Consider the following 21380-nt stretch of genomic DNA (forward strand, 5'->3'; position numbering starts at 1 on the left):
AAGATGTCGTAAACAAGTGTGATAAGCAATGCTGTCTTACATTAATAGGATTCATATTTAATGAGTCATTTTCTGTCTTAGATTATAAGAGCACAGAATGTGTTCTTGGCATACTGCCATCAGAATACTGAATTTTTTTTGAGAACTGATGAGCACAACCAATCACATGATGGTGTAAATAGGACGGTACAGCTCTTCATGACTGAGGGTACAAAATATGACAAGAAACCAAAAGGCATGTTTAATCGTTTTCAATAATTTACAGTCCATTTCATTGAGCTATGTATCTAAAATGATGGATATGTCTTGTTGAAAGTGGATGAACCTTTGCATTGCACAAATCATTAGTGTCAGCCTGTAACAGAACTGTACAATTGGATTACATTGGAGTCTGTTCATAACCTGAGATAACTTGTCAGTCAAAGGAATTATAACATTTTAGGACAGAGTAATTGCTTTGAATTAGTGGAAAGAACAACCATAAGGACTAAGGCTATTATATGCCCAATTATCTCTGAAACAGAGAGTGAGTGATGTAACCTCACCTCATCAGACAGTCTGAACTGTAAACTGTAATTTGAGGAGAATTACAACAGGGATTAACTGCCATGCTTGGCTACCCAGGTGTGAACATTGGGTGTGAAGAGCTTTGGGCACTCTCCACTGAATGGAAAAGAGATGCAGCCCAATTTGTGTGTTTTTGGATCCATTGCAATGCCAGAGACCGGACACTGGCAGGAATCTTAGCACACAGAGAATATTAAGAGTTCACAGCTTGTTACATTTCACTTGAGAGGAGGGTTTCTCAGACCAATAGACCAGGGCATGGGATGGGAGGCGGGTTTCTCTGACCAATAGACCAGGGCATGGGATGGGAGGCGGGCAGCACCCCATTGACAGTTCTGTGTAGGTTTGGGTTCATGACACACTGGGCCCTTTTTTGGGCAACGCCATTACAGACACTATGAGCAGCCAGCACTACTAATTCATTTCTGGCAACGACAAATGTCCATTAGCTGGACAAGATGTGTTGATATCTACCACTAACGTTGCACATCAAGTTGCCCAGTGCATCATTAACCTTTAACTCCTGACAGCATTTTCTTCCAGTTGTCCCAGCTGGATCTGTTCCCTGGTGGCATGAGGTCATGTGTTGATGATGGTCAAACGCAGCGTTGGCGGCAGACGTTGCAGCTGCTAGAGGAGGGAAGCACAGTTCTTGAGCAGCAGCGGCTTGGCGATCTCCAGGATGTCCAGATTGGGGTCCAGCGACCGGCCAAGCCCCTCCAGCACCATGATGGCAAAGACGATGGAGGCAAAGTTGCTCTCCAGCTTCACCTGCCGGACGACAACAGGCCTTAAGTTGCTTTGAAACAGGGTACGAGATATTTCTCAGGAACATGTGACTTAAGAGATCGAAATGTTTGGTATGATCAATATCTCAAGTTTTAACTCTGTGGAACCCCTTGACAAAACTATAATTAGCCAGAAAGTAACGGCTGAGTGGAACTGAACAGTCCAGACGACACAAACAGACAAAATGCTGAACTACACACACCTTGCTAAACTTATTTCAGTGACCAGCATTTTAAGAAAAATGTAGAGTCTGCTCTAAAAACAACATTCAGCCAGATCAGTTGATTAAAGTAAAGAATGGGAAAGTAAACATCTAGTGTGGCATGCAATCAGGCAGACCATTACAGCACTCTCTTTGGACTCCATTTTTCCATGTACAAAATGGCACCAGCTTAACTTGGTCTGAGGAAACAGCAGCAGCACTGCTGATAAATCATGAAGCAGACCATGGCGCTACGACACAGGTAATGGCCTTCTCAGAGACCTGTCTGTGTTTTGACTTAGTGCTACACAAGGGTGACAGGGGAGCCGTGAGATGTTCCTACCTTGTGATGGATGAGCAACCCGAACACACGGGAAAGCAACTCCGCCACCTGGACCTATGGATGGACACATAACATGTTGCTGTTGAAGTGTGCATATGGTTTATAAATGAGGAGGCACATGACATTGATCATTTTGTACTTTGATAAGGGCAGTCGTGCAGACTTGTGCAGATATAGTAAACCATGTCCAAACATAATAAGCTTTATTTGTATAGCACCTTCCATACACAGAGTGCAGCTCAAAGTGCTTTACATTTGAAGCATGTAACACAATAATAGTCAGTCAGTCATTATCAATCACTTTTCTTTGCTGTTTATGATCTACTCAGCAACATATCAAAAATATAGAAAATGGCGTCATAAGAGGCCTTAACCCTCTTACCCCCCCCAACAAACCATATGGCAACTGTGGTAAAAAACTCCCATATTCAGGAAGAAACCTTGAGCAGAACCTGACTTAATAGGGGGAGCCCATCTGCTTCTGGCTGGCAAAGCCCTCAAATAGTAGCAGATGTAGAATAATCTGAAAATGTAGTCTACAGGATAAGATGAGTTAACTAAAAGCTTTCCTGTACAGGTATTTTTCAGATCTTTTTTTAAAATATTTACTGAACTCGCCTGCTTGATGTACAGAGGCAGGGTGTTCCATAGTTTGGGGCATAATGGATAAACGCAGCTTCTCCACTTTGTTTGTGGAGCACTTTGGGTACGATTAAAAGATTAGAATTGGATGATCTAAGTTTCCTTTGTGGTTGATAAGATATTAAAAGCTCAGAGATATATGAAGGTGCTATGCCATTCAGAGCTTTGTAAGTAATTAACATAACCTTAAAATCAATTCTATAGGAAATAGGGAGCCAGTGCAGTTCAGCCAACACAGGGGTGATGTGTTCTCTCTTCTTAGTCTTAGTTAAAAGCCAATTTCTAGACCAGTGAAAAGTGCATTGCAGAGTCTAACCTCTGTATGAGTGCCATCTTTTCTTCTCAAGTTTCTCAAGTGGAAATAGGCTGTCTGAGTAACTTTACTGATATGGGGCTTAAAACTTAACTCTGCATCTAAGATGACACGAGGCTTGTTACTTTTGGTTTGACCTGGTGTGCCAAGTTCCCCAAATTACTAAGAATATCTCGCTTTAGTTTTGGTCCAACCAGAAGTACCTCTGTTTTGTCATTATTTAGTTTCAAAAGTTTTTGCTCATCCACTGATTAATGGAGGTTAGGCATGCAGTGAGGGAGCAAAGGCCATCAAGGTTAGTTGGCTCCACAGAAATATACAATTGGGTATCATCTGCGTAGCTGTGGAAGTTTACATTATGCTGACTTATGACATTTCCCAATGGAAGCATATATAGAGAAAATAGCAGGGGACCAAGGCAGCTCCCCTGGGGCCACACCAAAAGGCCAGTCATGTTTTTCAGATACATGATCTCCTAGACTGATATAAAAATCTCTGCCAGTAATGTAGGTTTGAAACCAGTTTAGAGCATTATCAGAGACCCACCCACTTTGCAAGGCGGTGAATTAGGATGCTATGATCAATGGTGTCAAATGCCACACTCAAATCCAGAAGAATAAGGATTGAGACTTTGTTTGAGTCAGTAGCTAGTCTGAGATCATTGACTATTTTACTAGAGCCGTTTCTGTGCTGTGATTTGATCTAAAACCTGATTGGAATTTTTTTTTCAAGGATACTGTTTTCGTTGAGGAAGGTATTTAACTGATTACAAACAACTTTTTCAAGTACTTTGCTCAAAAACGATAGATTTGATATAGGCCTGTAGTTGCTCAGATTGGTATGGTCAAGATTTGACTTTTTAAGTAAAAGGTTTCACAACAGCGGTTTTAAAAGCAGTTGGAAATATACCTGTTTCTAATGAGGTATTTATTACCTTGAAAAAAAAAGGGAGCTAAGCTATCATATACTTTTTGAGGAATGTAGTAGGGATTGGATCTAAAACACATGTTGAGGAGCGGTTTGAGTTATAATTTTACCAAGCTCAGATTGAGTAATAGTGCTAAAGGACCTTAATTTTGGGGGGCTGTTTTTGGGTGTACTATCAAACATATTACTTGTGTTACCAATAGCCTCCCTTATAGAAATTACTTTGTTTTTTGAAGAAGTCTGCAAATTCTTAGCATCTTAGAGAGGATGCCTGACTGAGTGTATCAAAAGGTGTTTGATGCAATAGCCTATCAATGGTAGAGAACAACACCCTAGAGTTTCCACTGTTTTCAGCAATTACCTTAGAGAAGTGGTTCCTCCTCTCATTCCGAATAGCTCTATTATAATTTGCTATTTTTTCTTAACATAGTTCAACAGATGAGATAAAGAAGGATGGATGTTTGTTTATATGTTGTAGGTACCTTCCCAAGAGAGAGGGTGTCACTCAGGGCTTGGTCCACCAGCTGGGCCATTTCTCGTTTGAAGCGTGGTACATCCTGGCACTCGTTGGCTCTGGCATGGTGCAGGATCAACTCTGCCACTCGCTCGCCCTAGTGGAGACAGCATAGTCCCTCTCACAACAGACACACGGACAAGCTTTTTATGAACTCTACATTCTTAACAGCAAAACCACAAACGACAAGACACTGGAATAATCTAGGATGCAGCAAATGCCAGACTGAGGTTCTGGACCATCTGGACTTGGCTGTGTTTTTTTTTTAATTTGTTGATATAATTAAACATTGTCGGTGTTATCCTCTTTTGAAGGATAGTCAGGATAATAAAGAAGGTAGTGGTAAGTGCTAAATTAAGTATGTCCAGTTGTTAGTAGTACTAGGACAGGAGGTACTCTCAGAAGAGTTCATAGTGGGAAAAGAAGGTAATGGTAATCTTTCAGATTTAATAGGTTGAGAAACATCAGCAATCATGATGACTTCAAAACACTTTTCAAAACATTCTGTTAATCCCCAGACATGGACTTGTGTGTTATGCCACAATTTAACACTTTTTTCTTATTATACAGAATGTTGCCACCTCAGAAATGGGACATCCCAACCTCAAACCATGAGCTATAAATTGAGAGGCTATTTGATTAGCCCTATGGCTTGGAAAGCTTGACATCATTCAAAGAATGTTGTATTCCGAAATGGTCATCCTAATGTCAAACTGCGTTGTGAGGCTTTGCCATGGACCACTAGGTACAAGGAAGAATGAGTCTAGAGTCTAAAATTCCTCCTGACCACTGAACCAACTTACGCAGTAAATGTCTGAATGAGGTCAGTGCAGCATAACAAAGTTTCTGCTGGCTACTCATTTCAAATAATTCCACATTGGTTGGTGAAAATTGAAGCGCTGTATTCAAAATCAGACGGAAAGAATGGCTTCAGGGTTCACACTCTAAGTAAAATTGTAAAATTTCATGACTTTTTCCTGATTTTCCCTGACAAAAAACCTGAGTTTCCATGACTTACTATATAATGAATGGTACAATATACCGACCAATGATTTCAGAGCAGCCGCATAGAGTTCAAGAATCTTAATAACCAGATATACACCAATTCTCTGTGGAAACATTTGTATTAATGTATTGTGGTAAGTAAATGTTAAACCGCTACAACAAAATTCCCTGATATTCCATGACTTTGCCCCAAAAATGATCAAATTACCTGACTTTCCAGAAATTCCATGACGTGTGGGAACCCTGTGCCATGTATGACTACTTTTGTAACAGGTACTGGGCAATTCCATGGAAAATTATGTTTTTTGTAACATCCATAACGGCAATAAAATGTGATGGTATGGTATGATGTGAATGATTGCATGAAATTTGAGCATTTGCTATTTTAGGCTGAAGAATGTACATGAGAAAAAATGTACAAAAAATGAATGTTATCATTCACATCATACAAATGCAAAAGCATTTCACTGTGTTATGGATGTGACAAAAAGTCAATTTTCCGTGGAATTGCCATACTGTATAATTGTGCATGTAACAGTCCTTCAGATTACTTCATGATGACTGTATTTCATGTAATTTTCTTCTAAAAACAACTCACCAGATTCAAGATCTCTCTACTGCACAACAGCATCTACAGTATCTTGCACAGGACCGAGGTGACACTTGGCATACGTGCAACTGTTTTTTACCTGCCGGAGGACGACTGCGGTGAAGACAGCCCGGAAGTTCCTCAGATCCCCGTCGCTGAGGTGTGCCACGATGCCGGCGTCCAGCAGCACCAGCTGCAGTGGGGGAGGGGCGGGCCGGACGCTCACCACCACCGTGTCCCACAGGTCCGTCAGCGTGGCCTTGTCCTGTGCCGAGCCGCTCTGGTTCCACTGCACCAGGATGTTCCCTGGGTGCAGGTCCCCGTGGACAAAGTTATCCACAAACACCTGCCAACACACCCAGTGGTCACTCTACAGACCACAACAGCAAACACGATGTACTTAATCCTCACAAGGACAACTTTAGTGAAAAGTAGGGGTGGGTGACTATGGCTGCTGTGGGGCAACAGGCTACAGCGCCCATACCATGTATGCCCACGGGAACGCAGGTTTGAATCCGGCCCGAGTCATATAACGATCCCACCCCATCTCTCCCACTCACTTCCTGTCAATCTTTACTGTCCTAAACAAAAGGCAAAACGCCCAAAAAATATACTTAAAAAGAAAACGCAGAGGAGAAATGCTGATATATGATATGAGACAATGTCATAAAATCTTCAAATAATATATAGTTATACAAAGTTAACACATACTGCAATACATTTTAACAGTTGCGTTTAGTTAAAAACTAAAATAAATTGTGCTTGCAACTCTACAAAAAAAACCATGGACACCTTTTTGCATATAGATAAACATGCAATTTGCACACAATACTATGCAAAACATGATGACACGAGTATATTATCAATATTGCGATACGAAAAATTATTCCGATATAGTGGAATGATCACAATATACGATGCAGTATGATATGGCACAGCCAATAATAAGTTAATAATAAATAAGTCGTATTAGACCCAATGTTTCCAGTAGACGATCTTACCATCTTTAGCAGCGTGTCCACTCCCATCCTTGCTATTCTCTGCTTCACCTCCATAGGGACATCTCCCTGGAGATACCTGGAGATTGGTTCACTCTCCTGAAATAAAAAAAATAAAAAATACACATTACCGTTATACAAGTGGTAAGTGATTTGTAGTACAGGGGCATAGCTCATTAATACAAATGAGATGACACTACAGAAGTGAGAGGAGTGATGTGAACTTGAGGGGTCATCAGTCACCTCGTAGGTCTCCACCAGCACCGTCCTTGTGACGAATGGTCTCAGGGGGATGGGAAACTTGACATAATGCACATCGCGGAAATTCTCCCGGAACTTCTCGATATTCTTTGCTTCATAACGTAGATCTATCTGAAGGACAACGTGCAAAGAGAAGGTGAAATACTGGGAGACACATTACACTCACTTGACACAAATAGACTTTAGCCAGAGATGATTAAGGCTAAAGTATTCCAGAATCTTTGCTTTAACACTGTTACCTGTTTGGTCATGAGATTCCCAAACTCTTCCACAATTCCAGGCAAGCTAAGCCACTTGACTCCGGGTAGGCAATTAAGCAGCCAGCTCCCTGCCTTCATGAGCAGCAAGTCTATCTCTACCTGTCTTCTAATCCCGGGATGAAGTACCTATTTTAGAACAGAAGCAAGGTCTCAGAATTTCAACAAATCTGCAACACACCTGAACTAGCATGCAATCAGAGTGTGCACCTACCTTTATAGCAACAGGTATCAGATGTTCTTTTCCTGGACCTTCTCTAGTAAATTCACTTGTTTTTTCTTGACCAGTTTGATGAGCTTGTTGTTCCTCTTCACCCGTTACTATTCCCTGCAGTGAAGTTAGAGTCCTACGAAGCCCAGGGATCTCCCAGGCTTCCAGCAGATCGTCTCTCTCCAGATCCTCCACCAGCTGCTGGAAGTCTGGGTCCTCCACAGCTTCAACTCTGGCCTTGGCCTGGTACACCTGCGCAATACAACCAGATCCGACTGGCTCCTTGCTATCGAACACAAAGAGCTGCCTCCAATGCTCGCCAAATGCCCTCTTCAGGCAGGCCTTGGTGTGTGTCCAGGCGTGGGGACAGACGTGGACGTGCAGTCTGCTGAAGCGGTCACAGAAGGCCTGTGAGAAGATGTCCCGCCGCGTGCTGGCCCACTGGCCCAGTTTGATGAAGGTGGGTCCGGAGGTCTCGGTGACCCAGAGCAAGGCATCCAACCAGTGGGAGGCCCATTGCTCTGACACCAGACTCAGTGGGAAGAGCAGAAGCAGTGGGCCAAATTTGACCAGGAGAACCACAGCTCGCAGAGTAAGGCGCAGGACAAACACCAGCTTGTGAACCTGCACTTTAGCGATGGCCTTCTTCTCCGCTTTAGGCTGTGGCAGCAAGGCCTCCTGGCAGCTTGCTGCAGTGTACATACATCGCCCTACGACCCAGCATAACAATGCAGTCTTAGGCACTCTGGTCAACAGATGAGCAGCTCTGGACTCGCCTAGCCGAGCTCCATGAGGGACCAGGCGAGCTGCTGGGAAAAGCCCTAACTGACGGATGGAGCATCTAAAGTTTTGAAAGCAGCTTCTTGCAGTTAGAGCTGCCATTGTGGGCTTTATTTAACTAAATGATGTTAAAAACAAAGATATCTATAACGTTACACTTATCATTCCTGAACGTAAACACAGACTAATGCATTACATTTACAGTATTTGCAGCTAGTTATCGGCCACTGTACAATGCCAAACAACGTAATCTTTAGCGTTTGTGTAAGTCCAGAGATCAGCCTATCATTGTCGTAGGAAACGAACATGTCCCCATTTAATTAACTGCGTAAGCAATGGAGTTCAAAGTATGATGAACATCACGGGTAACCCCTACGAATATATAGTTTAGTCTGTGCCTTTTATACTGACCAGACTTTGTCCTCTCCGGTCGGCACTGCAGTTTGCCTAAATTAGCTATGATTGTCTTGAGTAAAAGAGGTCATCATGCAACATTAGGCAGCTGAAGTTTAGCACTGTATCGACAGGCACCATCTCTCAATCGTTAATATTAGCTGATAAAACAGCAGAAGGTCTAAACTCATGTCATGTTTGCGTACACTTTCAAAAGATCCCTAAATACACGTACCATTCCATGGCAACATTGCTTATTACTCTATAAGGACAACACAACATTTTGCATCGTATTCATTCATTTTTCGGTGAAAATCCATCACCAACTTCCGGGTTGTTGGCAAGAAACATTCCGTACAGTCTGTAGGATCTGTGTTGATGGTTCCGCTCGGAGCGAAGAGAACACAGTGGACCTAGGCTAGGCTATTTTACGACTCGACTATTATCACATTTATATTCAATTAATGTTGTATATTAAGTTCCGTTGATATATTTATATATTCAACCATTGGACATAAATAACTTGAGCATTATCATCGACTGGTTCAGAAAGTAACCTGCAGGGGGAGACAAACAATCGGGCCGTCAAAACGTTTTACTCAAAGTTTGATGATTTTTAGAACTAAACGCTAAGAGGGTTGCAGACATTATTTTGACTGCATTAGATTAAACAATAGAAGTGAAATTGAATTGAAGCCTAATAAGTTCTACTTTTTTTTTCTCTCTTTCAATCTTCAAACGACTTGATAGAGAACTACAAGAAAATGCATGACTGCCTGCCGTGTTGGAGTGCTTTTTGGATCCTTGTAGGTAGGCCAAAGATTGTTAAGCCTTAACAATCTTTGGTAGGCTATAGTCTTTTTTTTTGCTTTTAGTTCAGATGTTAGGCTAATAACAGGCTTGATAGCTCGTGATCCACTTCATTGCACATGGGTCTCATGCTCTCATGCTGTCATTCACTGAAATCACAGCTGTGTCAGCAGGGCACTACCGACACAAAAGGTAGGAGATACGCTGAACAGATGTTCCAGACCCAGTCCCGCCCAAGTTCCCAACACAGGCCCTTGTCCTAAACTCTTCTGCACAACAAAAGGTAGGATGTCAGTTTCACTATGCGATGTTTGTGATTGTCTTCTATAATTTCTACACATGCATTTTTATTTTCTACAAGGCAAATAGGCAAATTGGCCTAGCCTACTGAAGAATTAATGAATGAAGAATCACTTCCAAAATAAGTTTTAACAATTCCAACAACTCTCAACATTCTGCAACAGACATGCAGTCTGGTGAGGGTCTTGTTTCTCTCAGTAGGTCAGTGCACCCATGAGCCTTATCTCTGTGAAACATGATCTCTGGTTTCCTCCCCTCTCTCCCTTTTCCCTTGCTGACTTGAAGCCATCTCCCATCTCAAATCCCAGACACTGGTGTCTTGTCATCTAACCGTCTTCAGCTTCTCAAGCTGTCACTTCTCTCACATGCCACAGACAAAGTGAGCAGCTCTTTAACAGATTTGAAAAAAGGTAAACTGTAAAAACAAGCAGATTATCAACCACAGGTTTTGTTATACTGACGTTCTCCATGTTCATAGCACTCACAAAGTGGGTGAGTGGGTGGGGGGGGTTAAAGGGACTGACCAGTAAATAAAGTTGGGATCAGGAAGAGCTGCCCAGTCCGGCCAGAAAAAAAAAGAGAGAAGAGCCCTCTGGTGTTTTTAATTGGCTCCCGGAGGAGGCCGCTATTTATGTATTCTGTTACGCTCAGCTTTGCCCCTTCCTGCTCCGATCCTCCTTTGAGCAGGACACTCGGTTGCCTCAGCAACTGGGCCTCCAATCACTCAGCCAGCTGCAGATTAGTTCAGCGGCCGGGGGTTGAGGGAGTGAGGGGGAAGGGGGTCGGGGTAACTTCGATGATGGAAAAGGAGAGGAGGAGGGAGCAAAAGAGGGAAGGAGAGAGAGAGAGAGAGAGAGGGAGGGGTGGGAAAACTCCGGAGAGAAAGGGGGAGAGTGGAGAGTCAACAGCACAGAAACAGAGAGAGACGGACAACTACACCGACAGGGTGAAAGAGTTACAGAGAGAGGGGAAAAAGGGAAACTGTTGCTCACACTCTCAGCTGAAGTTTTAAGGAGGGCAGGTTTTTTTTGCAGAAAGCCTTTTTTCTTCTCTTTTCAGTGCAAGTTCCTTTTTTTTCCCTGGAGTGAGTGGGAGTGCTGTTCTTTGTGGGTCTGGGGGAGAGGAAAGGGAGGGCTGTGCTCCATGAGAGACCACAGAACCAGCAGCAGGAGTGCTGAATCCCGTGGAGGAGGAGGAGGAGGGAGAACTCTGAAGGATATAATGCAAGTGGATGCTGCCATATCCAGTGTCAGATTTCACAAAATGAGAGTCCAGTGGAAAGGCACTTCTGGAGGGCTCATCCACCATAGCAAGGTAAAGGAAATGATAGTTTTTGTGTTTCTTATATGTGTTAGTGGAAAATGATCTCTGACTGGATGATCACGGTACAAAGGGGTTGATAAGTGAGTTCTTTTTCTGAAATGCAATGCTGCATCCTTCTAATTGACAGTGCTTTTGTGGTGTTTGCCAGTGAATGAGTTAGAGTGAGTCATTTAGTCTGTGTGTGTGTCTGTGTGTGAGAGAGAGTGTGTGTGTGTGTGTTTGTGTGTGTGTGAGAGAGAGAGAGAGAGAGAGAGCGAGAGAGAGAGTGAGTGAGTGAGTGTGTGTGTGTGTGTGTGTGTGTGTGTGTGTGTTGTGTGAGCTTGAGGATGTTTCTGGGATTTTAAGATGCCTGGGTTTCTCCAATCCAAGACCCCCCTGACTTCTCTCCCAAGTATTTTAATGTGATACCAGTCATCTGGCCAGTGAGTTCCGCCACACCCCTTTAATCATTAACAGTGCAGCTGGTAAACAAAAACAACAATCACTGAGCAGTACAGGCTGGCACGAGACCACAAGCATCAGAGAGGCTTCCTCTCTCAGAGTGCGCTAACAAACTCTATGTCTGACCCAAACGCAGTATGTGCTAAATGACCACATTCCAGTGAGGTCTAAGAGAAGAAGGAGAAAAGTGGGTAATTGGATGAGTGAGGTGGGCCATTTCTACAAACGGAACAATGGCTTCTCTTCATTGAAGCTTCATGGACCCGCATGTAAACTGTGTGTGCACACAAGGGTGAAGAAGTAGGAGGAACAAAAACAAACAAACAAAACAAAAACAGGTTTGCATGACATTCAGCGTGAGGTGGTCTAAAAAGAGCGCTCGAACTGTTCAACTCGAGGTGATGGTCACAGTACAAAGCGTATGCGTCCATGAGCCATGCCAACAGAGAGAGAAATGCTGTGTGAATGAGAGGATTGGCAAAATATGCCTGGAGGCATCATGGGGATGTGAATCCCCTGGAGAGAAACAGAACGAGTCCTCAGTGCGAAAACACATGCTCGTCAGAAAGAGTGCGCTGATGGCAAAACTTTCCGGGAAGTCAAGTGAAATGTATTGCAATTTGTTACAGACTTTGTGCCAAGATTTAGCAAACTCAGGCAGGGGGTCCAGCCTCTCGCATTTCACCATGGGCTTCTCCAAACAAATATATCATCTGAGATTCGCATCCAGTGAACTTCCATTAAAGGTTAAGGTTTCACTTGCATAGTATGAAGTGTTGATGGATGGAGAGAGTTTTTCAGAAGATTAATGTTCTGACATGTAATGTCAGAAAATATTAGTGCTGTTGGCCCCCCCAGCACATGGTTTCACAACATGATGACTGATGGATGTGTGTAGTTATCATTCAAGACAAAAAGCATCAGTCTTTCGACTGATATTACATACAGTCAGCCATAAATTTCTAAAGTTCTGGAATTAACCAGTTTCTGAGAGCTCTCAGTCCTGATTAGAAGAGTTAGAGAAAGATTCTCAATGAATCACTGAAAACAGTTTGATCCTCAATGACTGACCCACTTCTGTCATTTGCTATGAATGTATGATGTAAAGTTTACAATTCCTGCTCCCTAATGTGCTCTAATATTTGCCAGGATTTCCTCATGAGTTATAATGCACAGTGTTTTGTGGAAAAGTTTGTTACTAGGTCTTATTGCAGTGCACGCCTACATGTAGATCAACAAGATGACCAAAACACTATGGACTGTTTGGAAATGGTTTGGTCTAATTGAGGTGGATGGGGATTAGGGGTGTATGGTTCAGATAGCTGTGGTCTGACACGACTTTCATTTTATAGTCAGTCTGTTTTACTCAGATGCAAGTGCTTATGTTGGACATTACTTCTGGAACAGGATCTGAGGAACCAGGATCTTTCGGACATGAAGAAAATAATAGAATGGCAACATGGGCATCTATCCCTTCCTTCCTCTCTCCTCATTGTTTTGCAGAGTCAGTAGAGTCAGATGCAAATGCGTGCTGTTCCTGTCTTGGGAAAAGCCAGTGACAGCAGGGCCTGTGTGGACTGTGTCCCCCGCTGGCTCAAATCACCAGGGGCCCTTTTGACTGAGACCTTCCCTATGGGCCCTTAGCAGCCATTACACTTTCCAGCCTTCCACACATGGCCGAGGCCGCCACAGTTTCCACGGTGACAGCATCAGAATGCACCCCTGCTTGCGTGAGGGAATTCTTGTTGCCCAGGATTCCGTGAGCTCTAGTGCTTTGTGTGCTGGGTTAGGGAGCGGACCACAGATGTTGTTTTCACCCCTTCACCACTCTCTCTCTCTCTCTCTCTCTCTCTCACACACACACATGCACTCGGTGCCCCCGAACATCAGCCCCTCCACTTTGAAGGTCTGTGCTTGCAAGCTGTTGGTCTGGCCAACCTCTAACTCTTTCTTCAGGCGGCGGGTCAAGCAGTAGCGGTGAATTCTTTTGTGGAGAAATTGGTTTGTAACTTAAAGCAGCAGAGACTGTTTCATTTTCCACTTTGGTATTCCACTTTAAGACTTTGAGGCACATGGTAGGAAAGAGTGGACTGGGGTTGTTCATCGAGAACAGTGATTGTGGTGTAAACAGTACTGAGCAAATTATTCTCAGATGCACCCCCCCTCCTGTCCCTCTACCCCCACCCCCACCACCATGGTGTCATCAGACCATCTCATCTACATGCTTGAGTGCTGCACTTGCCACAGAGAGGTGCACACTGCTGTCTCTAAGGGCCTCATTTCTGACTATTGGACTCTGAAGGAATTCCTGCTGGATGTTTGCTCAGTGTTTTGTTTCGTGCTCTTCTTATACATGTGGCTGTGCACTGTCCAGTTTGGCCTCTCCACTGGTCATTTCAGTTGGCTTCACGGTGCCTGTGGAAAAAGTTCCACTGAACTCCATGAGGCTTATAAAGCACATGTAATATGTATGAGGACCACAGAATTGTGGAGTTAGTTTCGGCATGTAAATACTCCCTTGCATTTCTTTGCTCAAAAACATATAAAAACAAGTAGGCATAACAAAACATATAAAAACAAGTAGGCTACAAGTGTCCTTATTTGTTGGTTTCATTTTGTTCCCATTAAAATGGTAAAATGTCAGAACACACCACAGGCATTGAATGTCCTAAAAATGTTGAGATTAATTCCAGCAGATGCAATGTTAGCCATTTCATCTACAAACACAAGGACATATACATAATCATATCCTGTCAAGTCAAAACTTTCCCTGTGGTATAATTACAATTGCAAAGGTGTACTGCTGGGTGGCAGTTATGGACAAGAATGGAATGAACATTTTGTGTATTTGGCTCGGCTGTAATAACATAATGACGATGACTGTAGACAGAAGAGGTGTAGTTAGTGTATCTATTTGCCCTGGGAGCATTTATTTCAATCTTACGGCATAAAAATTGAGACAGCATGTGACTAGAGAATTATCATTCTGTTGCCCTTGTGGCTTAGAGGGATTCAGTTGACTATTTTAACTGACTATAGGCTAAGTGTTGAGGTTGAGCATGGCTTTTTGAGAGACTATGTGGTAGCTGAAAGCAGGAGAAGACTGTCTGTTGCTCCCTGGATCTCCGACTCCGGAAGTGAGCTTTTTCCCAAGCTCTCGCCTCATCGGGCTCCTCTGGGAATAGCTGGGGGAATTATAAAAATCCACTCGGCACAGGCGTGCGGGGACGGGATCGCGAGCACTGATGGGAATTCTCAGGCAGAAACGGCAGGAGCGGGAGTGCAAACAGGAAGGGGAACTCTAGATTTGGCTCCGAGTCATCTCTTAGGCTGGGGGCAAGAGGTGCAAACTCATACGAGCAGTTAGACGTGCGCCAGGAGGAGAGTGTCTTCAGCTAGATGGCCATCATGAACACGGCTCTCCAGTTTGGGGCATTTTAAAGGCTCTTCCTTAAAAAAAAAAAAAAAAAAAGAGATTAGCTATGTTTATGTCACTCAGTGTGTGCGTGAAAGGCTTTGGAAGGAAACCAAGAAGTCGGCACACTGTGGCTCCTAAACCAATGAGTCTAATTTTCACCACATGCATGTTGCTTCAGTTACTGTACTTTCCAGCAGACAGTTATATAAAGGGAGCAACCTTTATGCACCTTAGTGCTCAAAATCATCACAGTAAGGCAATATGTTGCTCATGTAAGAAAAACTGGATCAACAGACCTTTCAGAAAAGGATGTGTGGGAAACCATAAGTACCTTTAGGCCAGAGAACTGCCTTTTTCCTGAGTTATGCACATAATGTTCCTCTACACCTCTAATCATTCCTATTCCTTGTGCAAGAAGACAATAAAGTAGGTGTGAGCTACTCAAGTCGCTGGATGGTCACGGAAACCCGACGTTCCTGATATTAAACTCTGGCCGGCTGTGCCTTTAGTGGTCCTGATATATATGCCAAGAACTTCCTGCTGTGTGCTTCCCCACTGGATCTAACTTGCTGATACTGAGGAAACGGCCGAATAATAGAGACGGCACTCTCCAGCGTGCCCACAAATGAAGCCTCAGCAAAAGTCCGATTTAAAAGTTTGTTTTCCTCTCGGTTTATTTGATCATCAGCTGAGGACGTGCATTAGTAGTGACAGTACTCTGGTATTATGCATACAGCTTTAAAACCGTAACTTTATGATAGATGTCTTAGAAGTATGTATGTAGCTATGCCTGTGTTTTGTCAGGTATTGGCTGTAATCCAGGACAGGTGCCCCACTCTACAGTCTTATAGCAAATATAAAATAAATCTGAGGTTGGATTGAGTGATTTACAGCATGGAAAAGTCTTTATAGATGCAATTTCATTCTGTTGTCTACTGGAGGTTGAAAAGATTAGTAGAGATTTTGCCACTTTGTTTGGTTTGGATGGTACCAAATACTGTTAATAACCGTGAAAACAAGTAAGAAAAACACAATTGTACTCAACTCATCATGGTTCATGGTAGAATAGTATACAACATGGTTCTATACTAGTAATGAGCCTTGAAAGGGAAATATGTGGCCTAATCTGTAGAGCTTTCCAGCCTTCTGTCACCCTTTCCTTTCATTCCTTGCCATGCCTACTGAAATGCAGAGCGGGCTTGTCATCCCCTCAGCATTGTAGAGGAGGGAAACTGTAGGGTGTTGCAAAACGTCAACTCAGGAGACTCACGGCCACAGACACGTTTTCACGTAAGAAGTCTCTGGTCTACTAAGAAGTCAGGATCTACTTTTTTGTAACTGAACCTCATGTCGGGAATGGTGTCAACAATTACAAACTTTTATAGAAGTAATTGATGACACTCTGTAACTATTGACAACAAGGCTGAGCTCATAACAAAGAAGTTTAATGTCTCGTGGTATGATATGGCTGAATGGTATGATGTTAGCAGAATATACTGCATCTCAGCAGTCTCTTGTAAAAGAAGAAAAGAGAGGCGACCAGAAGAAAAAGAAAGGAATGGAACATGGCCCTTTGTACAACATAATCTTCTTGGCCTGTGGACTCTTGACCAGCTTGGCTTACCCTCTCCAAAAGGCATCTGTTGAAAAAAAGGCCCAGTGGAGAAAGTAGTCTTAACTGCACCACATTCAATGGCAGGCTTAAAGCTAAAGTGGTTGGCTTTAGCATCCATTGTACTACTTGGTCAGCAGCTTGGAATAGTTGAGGCACTACCCCTTGTGCTAACATCATGCTAAATGAAAATGGCTTCTTCTTGCTCCAGCTTGAGTCAGAGCGCAGCTTTCGATTAGCTGGCATGCTGCGCAAGCCGAACAGCCAGAGGGTTAATTGGTTGCAGACTGGGAGGATGAGTTGGCTCCAGCGTAGGAGTCGATCTGGGCAAAGCAGAGGGGGGTATCAGGGCTTTCTGGGGAAGGTAAAGGAACAGGCCCTGCCCCTTTAGAGGAGAGCTGCTGAAATGTGATCATACCCTCCAGATGGGAGAGTGAGGATTATTCCTGCTAGCTCCCAGACAAATTCTCTTCTTGTCCCATCTATTCTCTTGTCTTGTCTTCTCATCTCCTCCTCTTGTCTCTTCTGTTTACTTCTCCATGACTCACAGCTTTGGAAGACTTGGTTCTTTTCTGTGTTTTTTCCTTATGTTGAGATAATCACATTGCATTATTTGTGAATGTGTGTTCTCATGACCTCACAGAAGAGAGTTTGGACAGGAATCAAAGTTGTAGAACATGTATAACCACGATCCATTTCATGGCTGGACTATGTGATCTTTTGTCTTTTTTGAGATGTTGCTATTGGACCCATAAAACAGGGACCACACTGGATTTAGAATATGACTTCTTCTTTAGTGCTTCCAACAACCCCCCACCCCCAACATCCACAAACTTATCAAGAGCTGTTTTCAAAACAGCATGCATGTTAAGATCATTGTCACAAAGTTAAAACAATTGCCATTCTCTTTTGTTAACTAAATATTTGTCAACTAGCCAAACATTAGGTAGCATAGTTTAATTTTAGTGCAGTTGTTGTTCAAAACATGCCTGTTTCCCCACAAACCAAGGCTGTAGGCACACAGTGTGTGTGTCACTATAATTGTTTAGGTCCAAATCTGCTAAATATTGTCTCTTAACGATATCAGTGTCATTTTTCATCTGAACAACTTCACAGTCAACACTGAACTCACTTGGGCCTTCAGCCATACACTTACCAAGTCATGTGAAGACAATTAGATGAACGGTTCTCAAGATATGGAAGGAACTTTCACATCAAAATGTCCCAATTTATAAATAGGTGTTTGAGCGAACTCTTGTCAAACCTTTTCTGATCAGTAACATGCATGCTCTGTCTGAAGACCAAAAACACAACCATTTGTATTCAGCCTACAGACCTCTTACTTCCTCCACCTCTGTCTCAGTGGCGATTGCTGCTCTTTGGAACAGGGGAAGCTCCGATAAAACTGGTCAATTATTAAATTAATATTATTAAGGTGCTATATTGTTCTTTGAGGGCAAAAATTATCCCAAAACCCAGAATAGGCCAAACAGTAGGCTATAGAGTTGGCATGGCATCATGTAGCCTACACCGTTATATATAGCGCGCTACCTAACTTAGCCTAAATACACAACTGAAACAAAAGCAAGTCACAAACTCTGTAACTCCACATTACGGTTTTATTTACAGTATGCTATTTACAAAGACAAATAGAAACCGACTGTATTACTCCCAAATTTGAGCTGCAACTTGCCTTGCCTCTCGACTTCACCTGTCAACACTAACGTTAACGCATCCCTTGAACTTGAACCACTTCCTGTCAGATCGCGACATATGCTGTCAATCAAAAAGAGTCCAGCCTCTATGACGGTTCCTCCAATCATCATACAGAAGCTCGGCGTCCAGGCCATCCCAGTGTCCCATTCACTCCCAGAGACGCCGGGCTTCCCTGGAAATGACGATTTTGTGGCGCTTGTCCAATAAATGTGTAGCTTTTCTGCACTGAGATCAGCCCACTCTGTAGTGCCATTGAAAGCCCAGTGAAGCCGAGCATCTATGGGTTTTTTGCATGGTTTTTTGATGGATCGTGTCGTCACAGCAATGTATTACGGGTGCAAAATCACAATAAATGACCGACAAAACCTTATTGCTGAACAAACTAGCTAGAACTAGAAAAAACATGTTTTCAGCATGTTCTAGTTGGAATAGTAGGCTAGAAGCTAATGTAATAGTGTTATTTGATGCGATTTTCCGTGATATTTTAGAGGAGGCTGAGCTTCCCCTGTAGTCTTAAAGCAATCACCTCTGCTCTGTCTGATCAGGCTCCAGACATTGACAGAGCTGCCATCCTATTTCGTCAGCACTGGCCTGTCGGGGTGGCGGCGCAGCAGGGGGACCCACAAACTGCAGCACCTCAGATCGAGAGTCGAGCATGCAAAGAATCGAGCTAAAAGCTCAGGCTGCTAGCTCTCTCACTAGCACGTCTCTTAAGGCGGTTTAGGGAGGTTAGCGCAATGTACATACCACACAGCTACGTACCAGCTCTCTCACTAGCACGTCTCTTAAGGCGGTTTAGGGAGGTTAACGCATATTACCATACAGCATTACCTGCTCTCACACTATACCACACAGTTTAGGGAGGTTAGCCAACGCATTACCTCACCTGCTGACTGCCGTTACACACGCTCCAGACATTGACAGAGCTGCCACACACACACACACACACACGCTCCAGACATTGACAGAGCTGCCACACACACACACACACACATGCACACACACACACATGCTCCAGACATTGACAGAGCTGCCACACACACACACACACATGCACACACACACACACGCTCCAGACATTGACAGAGCTGCCACCCTGTTTCATCAGCTCTGGTGTTTTAGGGGGGGGCGGCATGTGATCCCTGACAGAGAGGGAAGGAGGTGGGCAGGAAAGCGCCCGCATTCTGCCATCACCCCGCATCACCCCGCATTCTGCCATCACCCCGCATCGCCCGCATCACCCCGCATTCTGCCATCACCCTCTCTCTCCAGCCTTTCTGTCTGTCTGCCATCACCCTCTCTCTCCAGCCTTTCTGTCTGTCTGCCCGGCCTCAACGACACTATATGCACAAACAAGAAAATGACTGTTTTGCATGGTGGTGTTTGGTCTCTATGGTCTTGGCAGCATTCCGTGTTGTCAAGCGGTTAGTCGAGTGGTCCGTCCTCGGATCCCTAATTACAACCCGCCTGGCCCTCCCTTTGCTTAGGAATCCTGTCCCATTATAATCAGACAAGCGTTATTCCCTGTGCAAAACAATATCTCGCCCATGGTCATTATGGCCACGCTCTCTCGAGGCAGACACCCACATCAAGGAGGGTTTACAGCTGTATACAATGAGCACAATAACAAGAAACGTGACACTCACAATTCATGACTCCACAATATAATCCGGGGCCAGTTTGATAAGGGAGACGGAAACAAAGCGTGAGGCACAATGTGCACACACACACACACTCGTTTGTAAAATGAATTGTTTGCGGTATCCTCTCTAGTTCCTGTCTCGTTCTTGTGGCTAACCCAGTTTCATTGCTGTCTGCGTCCCATCCTTTTCCAACCAGTGAACAATGGGGGAGCAGAAGCAGAGGCAGAGCAGCAGGGTCCCTGCACAAGAGCCTGGTGAATGTGACCCCCCTCCCGGGCCAAAGCCTGGGCTGTACGTTTGGCAATGGGGCAGTCTCAGAGGGTGTGTGTGTGTGTGTGTGTGTGTGTGTGTGGTTGTGAGCAGACAGGGTTCCCATGGGCGGTCCGATAGGGATGTTTACTATATAGAGTGAGGAGGCGCAGCAAGCATCCCATGGTTTAAAAGATGCGACCAGAGGGAGAGCGAGAGAGAGAGAGAGAGATGGGAAGCTGAAAAAAACAGAAGGGGTCAGGTCCACTGCACACATGGCCCTGCCACTTGGCTCGGGGCCAGGGCCACGCTACGGGATCTGCTTGGGAAGAAAGCCGGGGGCCCCGGACAGGACAGGCCAGCAGAGAAGCACTGACTCTGCTGAGGGGAGAGATAAAATTCCACTGTTTATTTGCACTCTCCCCCACCATCGGCTTCCTCACCTCTCTCTCTTTCTCTCTCTCTCTCTCTCTCTCTCTCCTTCAACCCCCCGCACCCTCGTCTCTCGTCTGCTTCAGCCCCTTCCCAGCTCAAGAAGATGAATCTCTCTGTTGGAGTGAACCAGGTCAAGGCAGCTTCGACATGTCAGCCACCGCAATCCCCTCCCATCACCTCACACGTCACGTGGTGTGGTGTTTGGCATCGGCCTGCCGCAGGTCCAAGTTTAAAAAGAAAAGAGAAAAAAACATGAATCGACTCTTCGCCTCTCGCAAAGGTCTTGGAGGAGCAAGTGTAGTTGAAGCAGTAGGGATGGGGCCCAAATGTTGGAGAAGGGGACCCCACCCCCACACACACACCCCCATCCCTAAACTTCCAGTGTTCCTGCGCTTTCTTCAACCCACTTGGCACTCCCGACAGAAAGCACGCCATCCAACTCTTCCCAAACAGTGTGGAATGGAGGGGAGGAGGAAAGCAGAGCCGATGGAGCTGCACCACCACGGAGGGCTGGCTAAATGTGAAACGCTGTGTTAAATTGATTGCAGACGGGGCCAGTGCCGTGAGCTGGAGCAAACCACTCCGGCTGGGCATACGGGCTGGAGTCGGCTCGCTCGGTCACGGCTGGAAACCTCTGGCAGG

General features: G+C 44.3%; 2 protein-coding genes across 2 annotated transcripts in view; one reads left to right on the forward strand and one right to left on the reverse strand.

The window, feature by feature from the left end:
• Positions 1 to 227: 227 nt before the first annotated feature.
• adck2 (aarF domain containing kinase 2) lies at positions 228 to 9161 on the reverse strand. Its single transcript, XM_048256448.1, has 8 exons — positions 7622 to 9161; positions 7390 to 7536; positions 7133 to 7261; positions 6893 to 6988; positions 5992 to 6237; positions 4266 to 4394; positions 1902 to 1955; positions 228 to 1338 (listed from the first exon to the last, which is right to left on the reverse strand). Exons 1-8 carry the CDS (start codon positions 8498 to 8500, stop codon positions 1198 to 1200), a joined length of 1821 nt encoding a protein of 606 aa, XP_048112405.1. The 5' UTR covers positions 8501 to 9161; the 3' UTR covers positions 228 to 1197.
• A 1629-nt stretch (positions 9162 to 10790) lies between these two features.
• si:dkey-82f1.1 (DENN domain-containing protein 2A) overlaps positions 10791 to 21380 on the forward strand; it is a 30380-nt gene continuing 19790 nt past the window's right edge. The window contains exon 1 of the mRNA XM_048257661.1: positions 10791 to 11215. The gene's annotated coding sequence lies outside the window, so the exon portion shown is untranslated. The remainder of the gene's footprint in view (positions 11216 to 21380) is intronic.

Source organism: Alosa alosa, chromosome 11 (genome assembly GCF_017589495.1).
Source record: "Alosa alosa isolate M-15738 ecotype Scorff River chromosome 11, AALO_Geno_1.1, whole genome shotgun sequence".
Taxonomy (NCBI): Eukaryota; Metazoa; Chordata; class Actinopteri; order Clupeiformes; family Clupeidae; genus Alosa; species Alosa alosa.

Coding starts and splice junctions, on each gene's coding strand:
- adck2 (XM_048256448.1), bottom strand. CDS start 8,500: ATGGCAGCTCTAACTGCAAGAAGCTGCTTTCAAAACTTTAGATGCTCC. Junction 7,262..7,389: donor GGAATCTCATGACCAAACAG/GTAACAGTGTTA, acceptor GTTGTCCTTCAG/ATAGATCTACGTTATGAAGC. Junction 1,339..1,901: donor GGTTGCTCATCCATCACAAG/GTAGGAACATCT, acceptor GTCGTCCGGCAG/GTGAAGCTGGAGAGCAACTT.